The sequence below is a fragment of the Aethalodelphis obliquidens genome, unplaced genomic scaffold (genome assembly GCF_003676395.1).
Source record: "Aethalodelphis obliquidens isolate GAN/ISIS:26980383/991018 unplaced genomic scaffold, ASM367639v1 scaffold6, whole genome shotgun sequence".
In the NCBI taxonomy this organism is placed as follows: domain Eukaryota; kingdom Metazoa; phylum Chordata; class Mammalia; order Artiodactyla; family Delphinidae; genus Aethalodelphis; species Aethalodelphis obliquidens.
Window position 1 is genome coordinate 46,645,777 of NW_020837950.1, and position 20,504 is coordinate 46,666,280.

A 20,504-nucleotide genomic window follows, 5' to 3' on the forward strand; every position below is an offset into this window, starting at 1 on the left:
CCAATTTGATTACTATGTGTCTCGGCATGTTTCTCCTTGGGTTTATCATGTATGGGACTCTCTGTGCTTCTTGGACTGAGTGACTATTTCTTTCCCATGTTACAGAAGTTTTCAACTATAATCTCTTAAAATATTTTCTCAGGTCCTTTCTCTCTCTCTTCTCCTTCTGGGTCCCCTATAATGCGAATGTTGTTGCATTTAATGTTGTCCCAGAGGTCTCTTAAGCTGTCTTCATTTCTTTTCATTCTTTCTTCTTTATTCTTTTCCGCAGCAGTGAATTCTACCATTCTGTCTTCCAGGTCACTTATTCGTTCTTCTGCCTCAGTTATTCTGCTATTGATTCCTTCTAGTGTATTTTTCATTTCAGTTATTGTATTGTTCATCTGTTTGTTCTTTATTTCTTCTAGACCTTTGTTAAACATTTCTTGCCTCTTCTCAATCTTTGCCTCCATTCTTTTTCCAAGGTCCTGGATCATCTTCACTACCATTATTCTGAATTCTTTTTCTGGAAGACTGCCTATCTCAATTTCATTTGGTTGTTTTTCTGGGGTTTTATCTTGTTCCTTCATCTGGTACACAGCCCTCTACCTTTTCATCTTGTCTATCTTTGTGTGAATGTGGGTTTTGTCCCACAGGCTGCAGGATTGTAGTTCTTCTTGCTTCTGCTCTCTGCCCTCTGGTGGATGAGGCTATGTAAGAGGCTTGTTGAAGGTTCCTGATGGGAGGGACTGGTGGTGGATAGTGCTGTCTGTTGCTCTGGTGGGGAGAGTTCAATAAAACTTTAATCCACTTGTTTGCTGATGGGTGGGGCTGGGTTCCCTCCCTGTTGGTTGTTTGGCCTGAGGCGACCCAATACTGGAGCCTACCCAGGCTCTTTGGTGGAGCTAATGGCAGACTCAGGGAGGGCTCACGCCAAGGAGTACTTCCCAGACTTCTGCTGCCAGTGTCCTTGTCCTTTGGTGAGCCACAGTTGCCCCCTGCCTCTGCAGGAGACCGTCCAACACTAGCAGGTAGGTCTGGTTCAGTCTCCTATGGGGTCACTGCTCCTTCCCCTGGATCCCAATGTGCACACTACTTTGTGTATGTCCTCCAAGAGTGGAGTCTCTGTTTCCCCCAGTCCTGTCGAAGTCCTGCAATCAAATCCCTCTGCCTTCAAAGTCTGATTCTCTAGGAATTCCTCCTCCTGTTGTCAGACCCCCAGGTTGGGAAGCCTGACGTGGGGCTCAGAACCTTCACTCCAGTGGGTGACTTCTGTGGTATAAGTGTTCTCCAGTTTGCGAGTCACCCACCCAGCAGTTATGGGATTTGATTTTATTGTGATAGCGTCCCTCCTACCATCTCATTGTGGCTTCTCCTTTGTCTTTGCATGTGGGGTATCTTTCTTGGTGAGTTCCAGTGTCTTCCTGTCGATGACTGTTCAGCAGTTAGTTGTGATTCTGGTGTTCTCGAAAGAGGGAGGAGAGCATGTCCTTCTATCCTGCCATCTTGAACCAACCTCAGGACATGTTTTAAACTCCTTTGGGTAAACACAAAGGAGCACAATTCTTGGGCCATATGTTAAGAGTATGTTTAGTTTTGTAAGAAACTGCCAAACTATCCTCCAAAATGGCTGTACCACCTTGCATTCCCACCAGCAATGTATGGGAATTCCTATTGCTCCACATCCTCACCAGCATTTGGTGTTGTCAGTGTTTTGGATTTTGGCATTGTAGTAGGTGTGCTGTGGTACCTCTTTGTTATTTTAATTTGCATCTCCTTGATGACATATGATGTGAAGCATCTTTTCATATACATACTTGATATCTGTATATCTTCTTTGGTGAGGTGTCTTGTTTAGGTCTTTGGCCCATTTTTTAATCAGGTTGTTTCCTTTCTTCTTGTTGAGTTTTAAGAGTTCTTTGTATATTTTGTGTAACTGTTGTTTATGAGATGGACCTTCTACAAATATTTCCTCCCAGTCTGCGGCTTATCTTCTCATTCTCTTGACATTGTCTTTCAGAGAGCAAAAGTTTTAATGAAGCCTAGCTTATCAGTTATTTCTTTCATAGATTATGCCTTTGGTGGTAAAGCTAAGAAGTCATCTTCATATCCAAAGTCATCTAGATTTTCCCCTATGTTATCTTCCAGGAGTTTTATAGTTTTGTGTTTTACATTTAGGTATGTGATCAATTTTGAGTTCATATTTGTGAAGGGTGTTAGGTCTGTGTCTAGATTTATTTTTTTGCAGATGGATGTCCAGTTATTCCAGCATCATTCATTGAAGATACTGTCTTTGCTCCATTGTATTGCCTTTACTCCTTTGTCGAAGATCAGTTGACTATATTTATGTGGGTCTATTTCTGGGCTCTCTATTGTCTTGTACTGATCTATTTTTCTATTGTTTTGTTAATACCGCATTGTCTTGATTACTGTAGCTTTACACTAAGTCTTGAAGTCAGATATTATCAATCTTCCAATATTGTTTTTCTCCTTCAATATTGTGATGGCTACTTGGGGTTGTACATGCTTAGAATTGGGGAGTAAAAAGTCTATACTTGGTTTGATTTATAAATTATGTCATGGGATAAAAATAATATCCTAGATACTTAGAGATGTAGCTTATCAAGATTTGGCTTATCAAGATGCCTCCTTCTCAAGAAAATTTTGAGTCATTGTATTTTAGACTCTGGAAGTAGAATAGTTAATATATCAAAGGGTAGTGTGGGTAGCAATGGATAGAAAAGCAAATGGAAAACACGTATCTAAGGGCTCTTTAGATGAGAAAAAAATCACATGCCTTATTTCTTCAAAGACGAATTACACAAAGCGAGATAAATACATAGATACACAAATATTAAGAAGACAATATATGTTCTAAGTAGAAAAAAGTAATATTTAAAAAATATACTGTACATTATGTACAGTATATTTTATTATTATTTATAAATTATTACATTATTTATAGTCATTGAAATTACTTAGTGAGTTATGTGGTATTCTTTTCCTTTACATATGAGTCTCAGAGACATGAAGTGATTTGTCCAAGACCATGCAGAACTGGGATTCCAATTAGACTTACCTGGCTCCAAAGCCCACCTTCTTTGTACTATGTCATGTATCATAGTTTTTGTGTTTTTTCAAATGAAAAATTTTCACTGAATTTTTTTTATTTTAATAGCTCACTATATATGTCCAGCCAGAGCAAAAGCACACAGCTGAATATGCTGCAAATATAACTAAAAGTGTGTTTGATTATTTTGAAGACTACTTCGCTATGGATTATGCTCTTCCTAAATTAGGTGAGAACCATATTTTATTTTCTTGTTTTTAATATTGCTTTTGTTTTCACTTAAGTTAACTCATTTCCTCCAGCTTTAGCATCCTTAGTTAATGGTCATCCCTTAGTCTTTTCATCATATGCCTATACTATGTATCTCATACTTACTAGATGCTGAAAGATTCTTTCTGGATTCCTCTAAGAATAATGTCTATACTCTGTTCTTACCTGATGAATGTATAGTATTTTATTTCCAAATAAAGATTGAAGTATATACATAAAACTGCAGACATTGATAATGATGGAACCAGAAAGAGCAACCTAGATCAGCTGATTTCAAAATTAGTACCCATCCCAATAGCTTACATTAATAAATAATAGGGATAAATAATGCTGTCAGAGTCCCATGTACTTCCAGTCTTTCCACTGTTGTACAAGACTAATTCTAGATTCTTCAGCAGTTAAAATGAACTGGTGCTCCTTCCATAAGTATATTTTCTAATATGGAGGATGTGGGGAACATGTTTTCTTTTTAAAATAAAAATAGTGCTATAATCAAAATGGTATGGATATGACACTTCTATCAACAGCAGAAATGCTTTAATAGTAAGCTTGAGTGGTATTAGCAAAGACTTTAAATGTAACACCCATATAGATGTCTGTAGGGATGAAATGAAGGCAACAAGAAAACCAACAAACCAACAATCGACTTCTCTATTTCTGTTTCTTCCCTTACTTTAATAAATTACCAATGCAAAGCAACTGGAATGTCAAAATTCTCTACATGGGAATGTCTGTGGCTCTGAGCAACTTTGTGGATGCTCCGGGTTTTTTTCTTCTTTTTTTATTGCTTAACAAATATTAGAGAAGGAAACAGGAAGAAAAACAACTTTCCACAAAATCAGAATAACATCTAATAAAATGTTAATCACATTAATTTAAAAGCCTTTTTCTCTTTATCTCTCTTGTACCACCCATGATAACCTGGGAAGTGGAAATCTCACAAATTTATTTTTCTGTTCTCTTTTCTTCCTCCCTCTCTCCCATATTCTTCTTCTTCATACTTTTATATGCATTTTCAACTCTTTCAGAATTGACTCTTAGACTTTCCTTACAATTGATTACTGCATTTATCCACCCCCTAAATTAAACGCACTGGAGTTAATTAATTATAATGTCAATACTCACCAAAGAAATGAGGTTTAAAAAAATTCCTTTTGTTCATGGGTTAGGTACAAATTACACTCTGTAACATTATGGAAAATACTGGCCCTTGGAGGGAATATTTCTCCAAACTTTAAGAGGTACTCTGTGACAAAATAACCAAACCTAAGAATGAAAATAACACTAAAAGTAAACTACTGCTGTAATTCTGACCTCCATTTAAGATGTATCCATTTTCATTATTTTTATAAAAAGCTTTAAGAATCTTTATTTTAACCATAAAGAAAGGACCTTTTCTTTATGTTAGATGAAAATTTAATTTATTTTCATTTATGTGCCTAATTTAAATTATATGTAATAATAAATCCCATGCTTATTATAGTTCATTAACTGGAAAAGCTGCGTTCTGTCCACCAATCCAACTGAACCTTTTCTGTTTTGGGATTTAACATAGAACTGACCAACACTGCCTCTTTCTGTCAGATAGCATGTCTACCATTATAGGTCCCAGCAAAAATAAGGACTAGAAAGTCTAGATTGAATTCAACATTTTAGACCTGGAAGGGAATTTCCAGAGAATATAGTCAATTCCATGTTGATCCAACTAATTTAATACATACATACAAGTGGATGGTAAGCTATTCAATTAGTAGGGAATCTGGTTGACCACAAATTGTACAGAATTAGGGAAAAAGTGGAATTTTGTGTTCTCTAATAATCTGTTTCCTTGGACAGAAATATATTTCTACACACTTGGAAGCTCTGTACTTCTAAGACCTCATTTGAAAACTTCATTCTCTTATTCCTTACAGCATACCCCCCCAAACAGAAGATTGGTATTATCTAAGTGAAAGTCATGGGGGAAAAAAGCAAATAAAAATGAAATACAGAAAGGAACAAAAGACATAAAATTATAGAAGATTTGAACAGAGCATTGCCAATAGTATTCTTAAAAAATAAAAGACACATTGATATCTGGAGCCAACAGGAAGAGTTCCATGGATATTCTGAGTGCATTAAAGACTGAAAAGTTTACACAAATAGATGATTGTTTTTCACTCTGAGAAATTATTTTTAGTCTTTTAAAAAACGTTCACCTGAAGAACTTAATTTGGTAAGAAGTGTTATGAACAAAATGGAAAGAATGTATTTCTCACTGGACTCTTTTTCCATAGATAAAATCGCTATTCCAGATTTTGGCACTGGGGCTATGGAGAACTGGGGACTCATCACTTACAGAGAAACAAACCTGCTTTATGACCCTAATGAATCAGCCTCATCAAACCAACAGAGGGTGGCCACTGTGGTTGCCCATGAACTTGTGCATCAGGTATAGAATCTTAGCACCAACTTAGCTTATTTTAAGAAGTGGCTTAAGACCATAGGAATGATTGAAATTATAACTTAGCAAATAAAAAGTAGCCAACCCAGAAAATCCTGCTTGAAAGTCTTTCTTACTGCTAATAAACATTTTACCATAAAGAAACTTTTAAGACACATTGTTCTGCCTTTAGTAAAATACACAAGGTTTTCCTATAACTTTAAATATTCCCAGTACTACCAAAATGAAGACAATAAGGAGAATTTCAGATCACTTAAAAACCAGGAGAAATAAAGCAGGAAATAAATGCTAAGTATGATGTCTGCCACTTTTGTGTCAAGTGACAAAATTTGCATGAACAAATGAATGTACTGAAATTTTCTAGGCCTTTCTACCAAAGGCATGAGAATTTAACCCTCTTTCTTGCTTATAATTTCAGTGGTTTGGAAATACTGTGACCATGGAATGGTGGGAAGACCTGTGGTTAAACGAAGGGTTTGCTTCCTTCTTTGAGTTCCTGGGAGTAGACCATGCAGAAAAAGAGTGGCAAATGGTGAGCCCTAAACATATAAGTTCCAAATCTCTGTTTTCCTCATGTCAAGCTGATTGAAGCCTTTGGACTATGACAGTGGCCCTGAGTTTGGGGCCAAGTGCAGTATCGAATTGGGAATTCCATTGGGAGGCTGGGGTGGAACCAGCTGCCTCCACTGAACTACACCATGCTCAGAGCCTATGCCCAGGCCCTAGAGGGCAACTGACCACCACGAGCCAAGAATGTGGTTGGTAGAGTCATTCAACAACACGTGCCAGGGCAGGAAAAAAATATCTAGCTTAGACAATGCCAACTCTGTGTTCAAGAAATTATCTGTAGTGCTAACCCTTTGAAAAATGCCCAAGCCTAATTTTATAAATGACTTCCCTTACACAGGTTGCTGAAATGACACGGTAAAGAGATAAACGCATAAACTTAGTAGTTAGACTCAGGTTCAAATCTTGCACACATCATTTCTTAGATGCATTACAGGGAATGTGACCTCGAGCAAGTTACATATCCTGAGTCAGTTCTCTCCTCTATGAAAGAACACTGTTCTCTGTATTGTAAGCTTAAAAGCTTCCAAAATGTACATGTAATTACTATTATTATTCTGTGTCTCTGAGGGGCCTGGAACAGAGGCTTCTATGAACTCTGAAGATATTTTTCCCAAAAAGTTACACCTGTTTTCATCTGTATTTAGGTGGTGTATTCTTATCAGTTTGTATATATAAAAGTATAAGTGTGTGGTTATGTGAAAGTAGCATTGCAGGAGGTTGTGTACTGTATAGACTACTGCCCTCCACTGGATACAGTAAGAAGAGTGTTAGATGCTCGCAGCCCTTGCCGTTTTCACAACCTGCTTTAAAAAGTGAAAAAAGTGAAACTGGTGAACGCAAAGTCCACCAATTTAAATGTAAATCTCATTCAAAACACCCTCACAGAAATACCCACAATAATGTTTGAGCAAATACCTCGGCATCATGGCCCCATCAATCAATGTGACATAAAATTAACCATCCCAAATATCTAAAATTTAAAAGACTGATAATACCAAATGTAGGTAAATTTGTGGAGCAATTTCAAGTCACATACATTGCTGGTAGACATGATACAGTCACCCTTGAAAATAGTGTGACCACTTCTTATAAGTTAAACATACATTTATCATATAATCCAGCAATCCTACTCCAAGAGACATGAAAACACTTGTCCACACAAAACCTGCATGTAAATGCACATAATGGGAATATTCATAATAGCCAACTGCTAGAAACAACTCAAATTTATAAATAAATTGTAGCATATTGATACAATAGAATACTACTCAACAGTAGAAGGAGCAAATTACTGGTAAAGTAACATTGTGGATGAATCTCTAAAGCATTTGCTATGTGGAAAAAGGCATCTGTGAATGACTACATACTGAATGAGTCCATTTATTTGACATTATAGAAAAGACAAAACTATAGGAATAAAATATATATCACTGGTTGTCAGGGACTAAAGTGAAAGGAGGAGACAGACTGAAAAAGGATTCAAGGGAACTTTTGGGGGTAAGAAATTTTTCCATATCTTGACTATCATTGTAGTTAAGATTGTTTATATCTGTCAAAACTCATCAAACTGTCTACTTTAAGAGGGTAAATTTTAATAATGTAAATTATATTTCAAAAAACTTTTAAAAATGGACCAAGAAAAGCATTAATTAAATTATAAAATTAATTAAACAATTAACTTCTAATAAATGTCTTCAGGTTATAAAAACTGAAATTACTGAAAAAATGTTCAATTAGTATTTCGTATTGCATCCTTATTATTTTCTCATATCACAAAAGTATACTTTGAGAACAAGTTAGTCTATAAATTAAAACTGAAAGATAAAAAAAAGTGAAAAAGTTAATTTGCAACAATTGCTTCTTTAAAATTTAATCTACATTGTGGTTTTTCAAGGATGGAACTATTGACATTTGGGCCAGATAATTCTTTGTTGTGGGGACTGTCCTGTGTATTGTAGGGTATTTAGCAGCATCCTTGGCCTGTATCTATTAGATGCCAGTAACCCTCCACCCCAGCTGTGAAACCAAAAATGTCTCCATAAGATGGTGTGGAGAAAACAGAACCCTCCTACTCTGTTGGTGGGAATGAAAGTTGGTGCAGCCACTATGGAAAACAGTATGGAAGTTCCTCAGAAAACTAAAAATAAAACTACCACATGCTCCAGCAATCCCACTCCTGGACGTATACCTGGACAAAACCATAAATCAAAGAGATACGTGCACCCCTATGTTCACAGCAGCACTATTCACGATAGCCAACACATGGAAACAACCTAAATGTTCATCAAAAGATGAATGGATAAAGACGATGTTGTACATATATACAATGGAATATTACTCAGCTATAAAAAAGAATGAAATAATGCCATTTGCAGCAACACAGATGCAACTAGAGATGATCACACTAAGTAAGTCAGACAGAGAAAGACAGATACCATATGATATCACTTATATGTGGAATGTAAAATATGGCACAATGAACTTATCTACAAAACAGAAATGGACTCACAGACATAGAGAACAGACTTGTGGTTGCCAAGGGGTAGGAGAGGGAGAGGGATGGACTGAGAGTTTGGGGTTAGTAGATGCAAACTATTACATTTAGGATGGATAAACAACAAGGTCCTACTGTATAGCACAGGGAACTATATCCAGTCCCCCGGGATAAACCATAATGGAAAAGAATATAAAAAATAATGTATGTATGTGTATAACTGAGTCACTTTGCTGTACGGTAGAAATTAGCATGACATTGTAAATCAACAATACTTCAATTAAAAAAAAGAGAGAAAACAAGAGAAAAATGTCTCCACATATTGTCAGATGTCATCTGAATGATAAAATGTCCCCTAGTTGAGGACCATTCCTCTATGTTGAAAATCGCTGATTTCATAATTTATTGAAATTAAACTATATAAATGAAAAATTATTTTGTCCTGTATTTTCTATAAAGTAACCCTTCTTATATCAAGATGTATTGTTTATGTAATATATTGTATATGTAATATTATAACATTCCATTTTTAGTGTTTCAAAAACAATTAAATATTGCAAAAATTTAGTATGCAGTTCTTAAATGAAATTTAATCATATGATCCAACTCATTCATTCTTCATCTATTCATTCATTCTTCATTCAGTGAACACTACGGAGGACCCAAAACTGAATAAAACACACTTCCTGCCCTTACAGAAGTTCCTAATTTAGGGTCTGGTGGTGGAGGGAATAGATAAACAAAGATACATTGTAAGAGAGCTTGATAAGTACCACAATAGTGGAGCCTCATTTTACAGGTGAAAAATCTGATGCCCAGGAAGGTAATGTACCTTCCAAATGTCACACAGACAACTGGTAGCACAGCCAAGATGAGAGTCAAATTTCCTGACACTGAGATTAAGATCCTTTCTTCTTACCTAAACATTTTAGGGGAACAAAAATTAAAATCCAAGACAAAATTACCTTGATTGACAGTCATCACTTGACAATAGTATCTTGCCTATTATAAGTGGAATTCACAAAATTGGAAAATGTAAACTGATATAGCATGCTCCTTTTGGGAAATATTTTTGATTAAGTAAGATCAATAAAGCTTTTGATTTTTATTATTAGTGATTTATTTAATAGAACTAGATTTCAGAATCTAATTGATTAAGAATCAAAATAATAACAGCAGCTAGTGTGTTAGGTTTTCACTCTGTGCCAGGTACTATGCCAAATGCCTGTCATGCATTATCTCATTAAATCCTCTGCACGTTTCTAAAAACGTAGCTGCCATCATGGGTGAGGGAAATTACTTAAACTCACATGTCTAGAAAGTGGAGAAACTGAGCTTTGAACCTAGGAAGTTTGACTATCGTGCTAGACCTCTCAAACACTCTATTTTGCTGAGAAAACCTAGGACAGGAATGAGAAGGTAATTATTAGAACTAAAGCAAAAGTTAATGTTTTCTTCAATTAATTACGAATCATCCAAATTCCAATGATTAATGGAAAAAGACCCCTAAAACAACTGTTGACAAATCAACACGTTTCCTCAAGTCTCAGACAAATCTGTGGGGTGATATCATCATTCTTACTGCACACATATGAAACAGGGCTTGAAAAGTTTGGCTCATGTCTGAAAGTCACAGAGAAGTAGGAGAAACAGAATTTATAAATGCTTCTGTCTTCTTGGCCTGCCATATAGGGGTGAAGTCAAGGGAATTATAAGTAGAAGGGAATGGAATCAGTATAGAAAAATCAGTGCAAAATATGATTAATTTGAACATCTAATATTTGTTTTAAATAATATGAGTCATTTATTTCCCCCCAATGTGTATTATATAAATGATATTTTGACATATAAACCACTATAAAGGAAGTGCTAGATTTCTTTGGTTCATTCTGTCATTTCAGCGTGATCAGATGCTACTTGAAGAAGTATTACCTGTACAAGAGGATGATTCTTTGATATCTTCACACCCAATTATAGTCACTGTGACAAGTCCTGATGAAATAACATCTGTTTTTGATGGGATTTCCTATAGCAAGGTGCGGAAAATATAACACTGTTTTGAATGTCTTCCTGTTTGGTGGTTCTTCTCTTAGTAAATGCCTAAAAATGGTAAGAATGGTTATACTATGTTAATGGGCTCTGGGAAACAGTGTAGAACTTATTCCAAGTGCTGAATATTCAACAGTTTGTAATTTTCAGCGGAAATGATCAATGCTGGTCATTGTCACAGAATTGTGAAGCAGATTTTTAAAAGTTTCTCTTTTTACTTTTGTTTATAACAGCTATCATTCTGATAACTGAACATTTACCCTTTAGGCATCCAATTTAAAGTTATTTGACTTGATTTTTTAAAACACAGTAAATCTTCTCTTTCTGCCATGTGGTCAATGAGAAGTGCCATATATGTGGACACCTTTTCTAGTAGAATGCTTCCAGGAAGCACTTAAATCCAATTCCGTTTGAAGGAATTACTTTCATCCGTTTTTATATACGATTTAAAGATGAATTTGTTAGCATGTCATAGATGGGGCATTTTTATCCAGTAAAATTTTATGAAAAGTTGCTAATAACCCATAGTGACCTGAAGCTTTATGCTACCCATTTTTCTCCCACAACTTCTCCTGCAGCTTCTCCTCTAAACATATTCCACACCTGTATGCAACATATTTTAGTCGATTTTCCACCCCAGCCTCTTGTGGTTTACCCACTAGGTTAAGTTGTTCAAAAGCCACTGCAAACTAATACATTTTACTGTTCTGGGGATACCCAAAGTTTTATTTAAGACAAAATATTACAATTATGAAAATGAATACTAGATAAAATTGGCTTTAGTGAAAAAGCCTTCTATATATTAGTATTTGAAGTTTATAGCATCATATTTTTTGGCTTTCCCTCTCATATGTTCTCATGGCATTATTTCAGGCTTCCTTTATTCATTTTTCTTTTATATTGTCAATGATTCTTTTTATCTTTCTGTTAAAAGGAAAATCTCTAATCCACTTATAGTATATTCTAATAATTCACATAGAGACATTTATATTTATTAAATCAGCTTCTTCCTAAGTCCTAGATATTCCATGGGTATAAGGTATTAGGTCAGAAATAAATATATGTTTCTAAGTCTTTAGCTTTATACTAGGTACAAAAATAACATATCTTAATAAATTACAGTAGAAATTGCTAACTTAAATGGGGAAGCAATGTTTTTCTGGTCAGTTACTTGAAAATTGATTTTTAAATCTATGAATAATGCATTTAAAATTAATCTTATAACATATGAAATGCAAGTAGACAGCAGAAGTATTCATCAGACTCTTCAGACTAAATAAAATCAAATGAGATAAACCACTTTGGAAGAGTAGCATTTTATGCCTAAATTATATACGTAATCTATATTAAACTATTTGACCAGATTAATTCCTCAACTGTCTACCCCCCTCTGTTAAAATATAATTATTTTTCCCAAATATTCCAATATACTTAAGAAGTAGCCAGAATTTTATCCTGAAGTTGCTTTCCTCGTTCATCAAAGAACATGACTTTTCTAAAACTTTCTCCAGTTTCTCTTTCATTAGGAAAGCCCCATCTACTGGTTCATGTGGTGAAGTGCAATAATTATTTGAACCTTGTTACTGAAACGATGGCCATTTTATCAATTTCTCCTTGCCTTTCAGTTATTTTAGAAGCATAGATACAGGGGGTATGCCAAGTGGTATTTTCATCCTAAAATCACAAATTGATAGCCATATAATTTAGCATAATCATCTTAAAGACATTATCTCACATATATGATCATGAAATACTAGTCACAATAGTGATCACTGATATTTGTTTCTTACATATCCTTTATTAATTTAACTTGCCATTCTTTTCCATCATAGGGAGCTTCCATTCTGAGAATGCTTGAAGACTGGATAACACCAGAGAAATTTCAAAAAGGATGTCAGGTATGATTTATTACTTTTAATATTATTAAAAAACTACACTGATATATGGCTGATGAATGTTAAGATATGTGATTAATTAAGGACAATTCCCTTTTTACTTTTCTTTTCCTTGCTCAAGGATAATACTGCAGAACACAAAAAGGTGATCACATCCAGGTTATTACCTATGTTGTATCTGTAACTGTCATTTAAAACAAAAGTTTCATAGAGAAGTGAAACATTACTTATTTTTTTACACCCTTTACATGTGTATTAGCTCAGTCTGCCATAACAAAACACCATAGATTGGGTGGCATAACAACAAATTTATTTTCTCACAGTTCTGTAGACTAAGAAGCCCAAGAACAAGGTGCTGGCAGACTCAGTTTTCGGTGAGAGTTATCTTTCTGGCTTCCAGATGGTCACCTTTTTGCTGTGTCCTCACATAGCAGAGAGAGAGAGAACCTTCTGGTGCCTCTTCTTATAAGACACTGATCCCATCATGAGGCTCCCACCCTCATGATCTCATCTAAACCTCACCCTAAACCTCCCAAAAGCCTCATCTCCAAATACCATCACATTGGGCATTAGGCCTTCAAAATATGAATTTGGGGGGAACACAATTCAGTCCATAGCAACATAATATAAAAATTTAAATCTATAAAGCTCTTCCATTATAGTTTTTTTAAAAGGACTTTTCCCTTATTATTAGATTATAAACTGGTTAACACACATATTCCTATTATGATAAAGTCAGTGAATAAAGAGGGCCTGCTTCCGTTTGGAAAGAGAAATAACAGTCAATTCCTTAAAGCATTTCACACATCCCACTTAAGCTTATTCCTCCAGTGGATGTTTCAATTCCATTGCTGTTCTTCTAGACCATAAGCCAATTCTCTCAGGGTTTTATATTATCTATATTACCACCATTGCTACAATGTCCCTGTAACTGTCCTGTCTGCAGGTTGGCTCTGTTGTAGCCTAGGGATGGAACTGTCTTCCTACTCTTTCTCTTCCATCTCCGTCCCCCCTACTGTGACATCCCAGGTAGTAGGCAAAGCAGCGCTGATAGTATCCAATCCATAAAATAGAAAATGGGTGAGAGCAGTGCCCTACTAGCTTTCCCAAAGGGTACCAGTACTTCCTTTGGATGTGATTCCCCAGGACAGTGCCTGCCCACCATTCCTACAGCTCTCACTACTGCTAAGTCTTCTTATGTGGCAATCAGCATTCTCCATAATACCATAAAAGGAAATGGTCCCCTTCTACCCAATACTTAAATTCCTAGGTGACTATTAAAGTAAAAAATAAGACCAGGATTTAGGAAATATTCAGGGAGCACATCAGTACATTTTACTACTTTTGTCCATGAATAAAATATTCTGTGTGGACATTAGGTGGAAAGAGAGAAGCTATGTGTTTGTTCTTAAGTGTACATTAGAACATCTTGTAAACTTTTCATCAGCTTCAGACTCAAATTTCATACTTCTCTAACTGTAAGCACCTTTTGTGAGGAACTGTGTCTTCTATATTTTTGCATATAGTAGGAGGATGCATTACAGATGTTAGAAGATCCAAAAAATGCCTCTTGAATGAATGAATGGTCTATAATAAATAATATAGAATATAAAAATAAAGATAATTCATTTTTAAAAGTAAATTAAAATTTCATTTGCATAGTTTTCCTTCTAAATTAAACTGATGAATAACACGTTCTTGGAATCTTCAAAGTGGACTTCAAATTAAATAATTTTTCATATTAACTTTTTTTGAGAAGTACCAAAAGAGTCTTTAAAAGAGAATACCTATTCTAATAATTTAATAATACTCTTGCATTTTATTTATCTCATATCTGTGATATAATTAATTAAAAACCCAGTCCAGTCTAAAACTAATATTTCTCACGTTAAAACCATCTTCCTCCACCCTAACTGCGACTACAAACGGCGCTAGAATGAATAGATACTAATTTTCATATCATTATAGTGCTATGGAATTAATTTACAAAAAGACACTGAAACACTCATTTTTTGCCTTCAATCTTCAAACACTAGCTAATATCTGAAAATAGTATATGATCAATATAGGCCACACTCAATAAGCTCTCAAACCAATTGGAACATCCCTTCACATAATTCTAGTATCCAAATGTATCTCTCCTTGATTTATCATCATGCTATGACTGACTGCTGCCCCTAAACCCCACAATATGTGACACTGTCCAAGACTTTTCCCTTGCAAATACTAACTTTCTACCAAAAGTGACTCTTCATTAGCTAACCTGGTGTGGTGCTAACTCTGGGGATGGCCAGCTCTCTGTTCTCTTTCATGCTCATCACTTTAACCCCAAACCCAATCTCAGACAGCAAAGTAGGTACAGAGTGAGGGGAATTAAGAGTAAAACCAGGGCTTCCCTGGTGGCGCAGTGGTTGAGAGTCCGCCTGCCGATGCAGGGGACACGGGTTTGTGCCCAGATCCGGGAAGATCCCACGTGCCGCGGAGCGGCTGGGCCCGTGAGCCATGGCCGCTGAGCCTGCACGTCCGGAGCCTGTGCTCCGCAACGGGAGAGGCCACAACAGTGAGAGGCCCGGGTACCGCAAAAAAAAAAGAGTAAAACAATCAACTGGAAAATCTTTCAGGCTGTGCTTGTATGTAAAAAAGCATATTAAATTATGGAGCACTGATAACAATGTATGGTCATGAAATAGAAGCTGAGAAATATATCCATCCTTTCTTTTTCTCCTAGTATCAGTAGTATCGCTGATAAGACAGGAATGGTTCAACTGGAAAATGTCCTGTCCCTTCCTGAGATACTAGTCATAGGAACACTGTTCCTTTCCTTTGTGCACACTGATACTAACTGAGGGACTATTACTGGGGGACCTAGGTCATCGTAAACTTTTGACTGGAATGACTGCATCGTGATTATGCAAGGTGAAGAAGGAAATTTCTTAATATAGAATATTCAAAAGCACTAATCTAGACAAAATAAAATTAGTTCCTTTTAATATACTGTTTATATAAGCCTCTACATAAGGTGAAGCAAGAAACTGCAATTTAAAAAACAGTAACAATAACAACAGTGACGAAAACCACACAAACTGATCCAGGATTCAGAAGTCTCTTCACCGTAATCTCAGGCAAATCTCTTCACCTCTCTAGACACCAGTTTCCTTCATGCCCAAAATGTGAGAGTTGCATAAAATAGTATTTAAGGTTCCTTTCAGTTCCAAGATTGCATGTTTCTAAGTACAAGTCACCATGAATATACAAACTCCTCTAAATTAATTTGAAGAAGATACTATTCACTAGAAATCATCATTACCAGGTAGCTATGATTATAATTATTACTATTCCGAGCATCCAATTATTTTACTAAGAAGGAATGAATGATCTATGCAAAACTCTGGAACGAACAACTAAATTTGATACAGAATCTGTGCCTTTCATTTCTTCTCCCTTCCTTTGCCTGCCCTCCAGTGGCAGTGCTGAGCAGTGAACCAATCAAAAGAACAAATATGAAGGCAGCATTCCAAACTGGCCTCAACCCTCTCCCAGGCATCTTGGAGCAGTCCAGATAATACTGTTTTATCTCTCTATGCCTAAAAAGGGGAATTTAGAAGATAACAGGACTAAGGTATAGCACCTCCTGAAAATTAGAGCAACTCAGAGTGAAAATGATATGAGCAAAGTCAACCACTAGTTATTTTCTTTGAAGGTTCAAAGACCACTTAAGAAGGTTCGATTTCTATCAAAGACTTCCACATTTTAAGCAGGACAATTCTAGAGCATAACAGAGGAGTTATACAGCAGGAATTCTGGAAGGTCTCCTGGAGAACTATAAGTAGTGCCCAATTATGAGATTAGAAGAAGACAAGGAATTTTCTCTAGGGATATCATATTATGCCTGAAAACTCATATATAGAGAGGTTTTGTGACTAGAACTGACAAAAAGGGAGACTTGTAGTTAAAAGATTTGTATTTTTAAAATATTTGAAAAATGAAATCTTACTCTTTAGAGTGAATAATTTTCCCAATTTAGTCATCATCATCATGATTATTATTATTCAGAAGACTATATATTCATTTATTTAGAGCAGGAGTCTGCAAACTACTATTACAGCTTGCAGGCCAAATCCAGCCCACCACCCATTTTTGTAAGGTCTGCAAATGAAAATCACTTCTACAGTTTTAAACGGTTGGAAAAAATCAAAAGAGTATTTCATGACATGTGAAAGTTGTATGCAATTCAAATATCAGTGTGCATAAATAACATTTTATTGGAAAACAGCCATTCTCATTCACTTACATATTATCTATGACTGCTTTTGTGCTACTTGGGCAGAGTTGAGTAGTTGTGACAGAGACTATATGTCTCACAACACTTAAAATCTTTATTATACAGCTTTTTACAGAAAAAGTTTGCTGAGCCTTGGCTTAGAGCCAAGCTCACCAGTTTTATCTTTGCATATCACTTCAATCACTCATATGTGATGGGGTCATCTAGTGTTGGAGATGAGAAAACACTACTGGTGTAAATAAAGGTAGGGGATGCAGCCAGCAGTGGACAGGTTAACACCAATAAGTGAACATCATAGAATTATGGATCTTTTTTCCTAGTGGATCAAAAATGTTTTGGACTGTTGACTGCTTGCTAAATAGTTGACAGTCCTTAAGCATCTTATATTGGTTGTCCTGAAAAAATTAAACTCTTTCCCTCACCTGTTCACAATTCCATTAGACTAAAAAAAAAACAACAACAAAAAAGAGAATTACCTCATTAATAAAAAATATTCCTTATGCTTTACAAATAAATCGTTATTTGTACAGTGTTTTTATAGGTTACAAAATTTTTCGAAAAGGGCGTATCATTTGATTTTCATTCTAGGTACATTTGCTATATTATTCATTAGAGAGAGACATGTTGAAGGGTTCAGCTCATGTTGTGGAAGTATGGAAAAAGCAAACATTGACTTTTGAAATACTTGTTATCTTTCACATGCAGAGTTACTTGAAAAAATACAAATTTAAGAATGCCAAAACTTCAGATTTTTGGGCAGCACTTGAAGAGGTAAGGAGGAGTATATCCTCAAACATTTCTTTGATTAACAAATGATTTATCAATCATTTCTTTATCTGATTATTCTATCCTTTTATTTCCCCTTATTTGTTGATTGATTATTCTCTATTTTTTAAAAAAATCTTAGGCAAGTAATCTACCAGTGAAAGAAGTAATGGATACCTGGACCAATCAGATGGGTTATCCTGTACTTAATGTGGAAGATATGAGGAACATCACACAGAAACGCTTTCTGTTGGACTCGAGAGTTAATTCTTCTGAGCCACATTCAATTTTGGGGTAAGAATCTATAACGCATTTCAGAAGAAAAGCAGAAATTTGATGGAAATACTGGCCATTTGCTTAGACCTTGCTCTTCAGTACCTGATGCTTAAGCACAGTGTCTTTAGGGAAACAAAGGCACTCAGAAATAGCTCAGTTGTCTTCAGGTTCCAAATGATGGACTGAGCACATGCATGCAAGTACAATTCTTCCCAGAAATCACTGAATAAAGAAACAGAAGTACTAAAAGAAATAAACTCAGAGAAGCAAAGAAAATAGGAAGGGCTAAATGCATCATAAAATTCGAGATGAAGAAAAGCAGAGGGAGAAATATAGACAGAAAACAAACAGAGGAAGATGCAGCCAGATAAAAAGAGACTTTCAGTAGAGGTGGAAGCCGATTCCCCCTATCCGTAGACAGGCTCTGGGCTCAGTGTCAGCACTCAGAGCGGAAGGCAGGAGTGAGGCTGAAAACAGGGCAATTAATTTGAAGTCTGGATTCAGGACAGTTGTGCCAGCCAGACCCCTACCCCTCCACTTTCCCTTCATTGACTGCCATTCTTTCCTCTGCATAGAGCTCTCAAAAGTCTGGCAATGACCCAAGGCAAAAATCCAGAGGGCTTTTTTTCCTAAAGAAATTGACCAAGACGTAGAGGAGAGCTAAGGATTTCCATCTGGTTGGGACACCCAAAGTAAAGCTTTCCTCCTTGTGGCATTTGTAGTATGAATGGGCTGGAGCTGCCAGCTCCCCTCATACATACACAGAGCCTCTAGTCAGACTTCCTGTTCAGCGGAGAAGTCAGTTTCAAAAATATACCTCCCTTCTCTACTCAGCCATAAAAAGAAACGAAATTGAGTTATCTGTGGTGAGGTGGATGGACCTAGAGTCTGTCATACAGAGTGAAGTAAGTCAGAAAGGGAAAAACAAATACCGTACGCTAACACATATATATGGAATCTAAGAAAAAAAAAAAAAAAGATCATGAAGAACCTAGGGGTAAGACGGGAATAAAGACACAGACCTACTATAGAATGGACTTGAGGATATGGGGAGGGGGAAGGGTAAGCTGGGACAAAGTGAGAGAATGGCATGGACATATATACGCTACAAAATGTAAAACAGATAGCTAGTGGGAAGCAGCCGCATAGCACAGGGAGATCAGCTCAGTGGTTTGTGACCACCTAGAGGGGTGGGATAGGGAGGGTGGGAGGGAGGGAGACGCGAGAGGGAAGAGATATGGGGATATATTTATATGTATAACTGATTCACTTTGTTATAAAGCAGAAACTAACACACCATTGTAAAGCAATTATACTCCAATAAAGATGTTAAAATATATATATATACCTCCCTTCTCAACAGCAGAGGGGTTACATACAAGACACCAAGAATAACCAATTTAGTCCTTCTTTCTTAAATATGAATGATCAAGGATCGCAAGACACATGAAAGAAATCTAAAAGCATAAAAGGTAAAATCTCACATGAACAAACAAGAAACCTGTCTCTGGGCTTCCCTGGTGGCGCAGTGGTTGAGAGTCTGCCTGCCGATGCAGGGGACACGGGTTCGTGCCCCGGTCCGGGAAGATCCCACATGCCGCAGAGCGGCTGGGCCCGTGAGCCATGGCCGCTGAGCCTGCGCGTCCGGAGCCTGTGCTCCGCAACGGGAGAGGCCACAACAGTGAGAGGCCCGCGTACCGAAAAAAAAAAAAAAAGAAACCTATCTCTATAAGAGACATAATTAAAATAAACTTATGAAATATATTAAGAGATCAAAGAAGCTATTATATCCATTAACTAAGAGCAGAATGTTTTCGAAAAGACAAACTGAGAATATAAAAGAGCTATGAAAGATTAAATTTTGGTTGTGAAAAAAATTAATAGACCAACTAGAAATAAATTTGGGGAATTCCCTAAAAGTACAGGACAAACACACATAGAACTGGCAAATATGAAACAGAAGACAAATATGGAAAATCTAGCACCCAACTAACAGAAGTCTCCCAAAAAAAAGAAAATAGAGAAACTTAAGGAGCGAATTGTACTAAAGAAATAATAAAGTGCACAAGGATTCTGATTAAAAGGCCCCATTGACTACACAGTACAAAAAGGAAAAAAAAACACCAAAAACATACCTAGCTATAGCCTCATGAAATTTCAGAAAACAAGGGTACATGAGTTAGTGTGGCATTAGACTTCTTTACAACAACTCTGAACTCAAGAAGAAAATGAAGCAGTCATTTAAAACGTGGATGCAAAAAATATTTTCAACCTCTAATTCTCTAGGCAGTTCCCTAAACCAAACGTATAAGCACAGTGAAGACATTTTCTGACGTGCAACCCCAGAAAATGCTTTCCACACAGCACTTCTTAGAAAGTTACTAAGGCTACATACAGTCCAGGGGGATTGG

The 20,504-nt window shown here is 36.2% G+C and overlaps 1 protein-coding gene across 1 annotated transcript in view; it reads left to right on the plus strand.

Moving 5' to 3' along the window:
* Positions 1–20,504, plus strand: part of ENPEP (glutamyl aminopeptidase) — a 104,571-nt gene that overhangs the window by 38,855 nt on the left and 45,212 nt on the right. Inside the window, exons 4-10 of the mRNA XM_027103514.1 lie at positions 3,158–3,278; positions 5,596–5,750; positions 6,181–6,294; positions 10,728–10,862; positions 12,708–12,773; positions 17,758–17,823; positions 17,960–18,111. Coding sequence (XP_026959315.1) covers positions 3,158–3,278; positions 5,596–5,750; positions 6,181–6,294; positions 10,728–10,862; positions 12,708–12,773; positions 17,758–17,823; positions 17,960–18,111 — 809 coding nt within the window. The remainder of the gene's footprint in view (positions 1–3,157; positions 3,279–5,595; positions 5,751–6,180; positions 6,295–10,727; positions 10,863–12,707; positions 12,774–17,757; positions 17,824–17,959; positions 18,112–20,504) is intronic.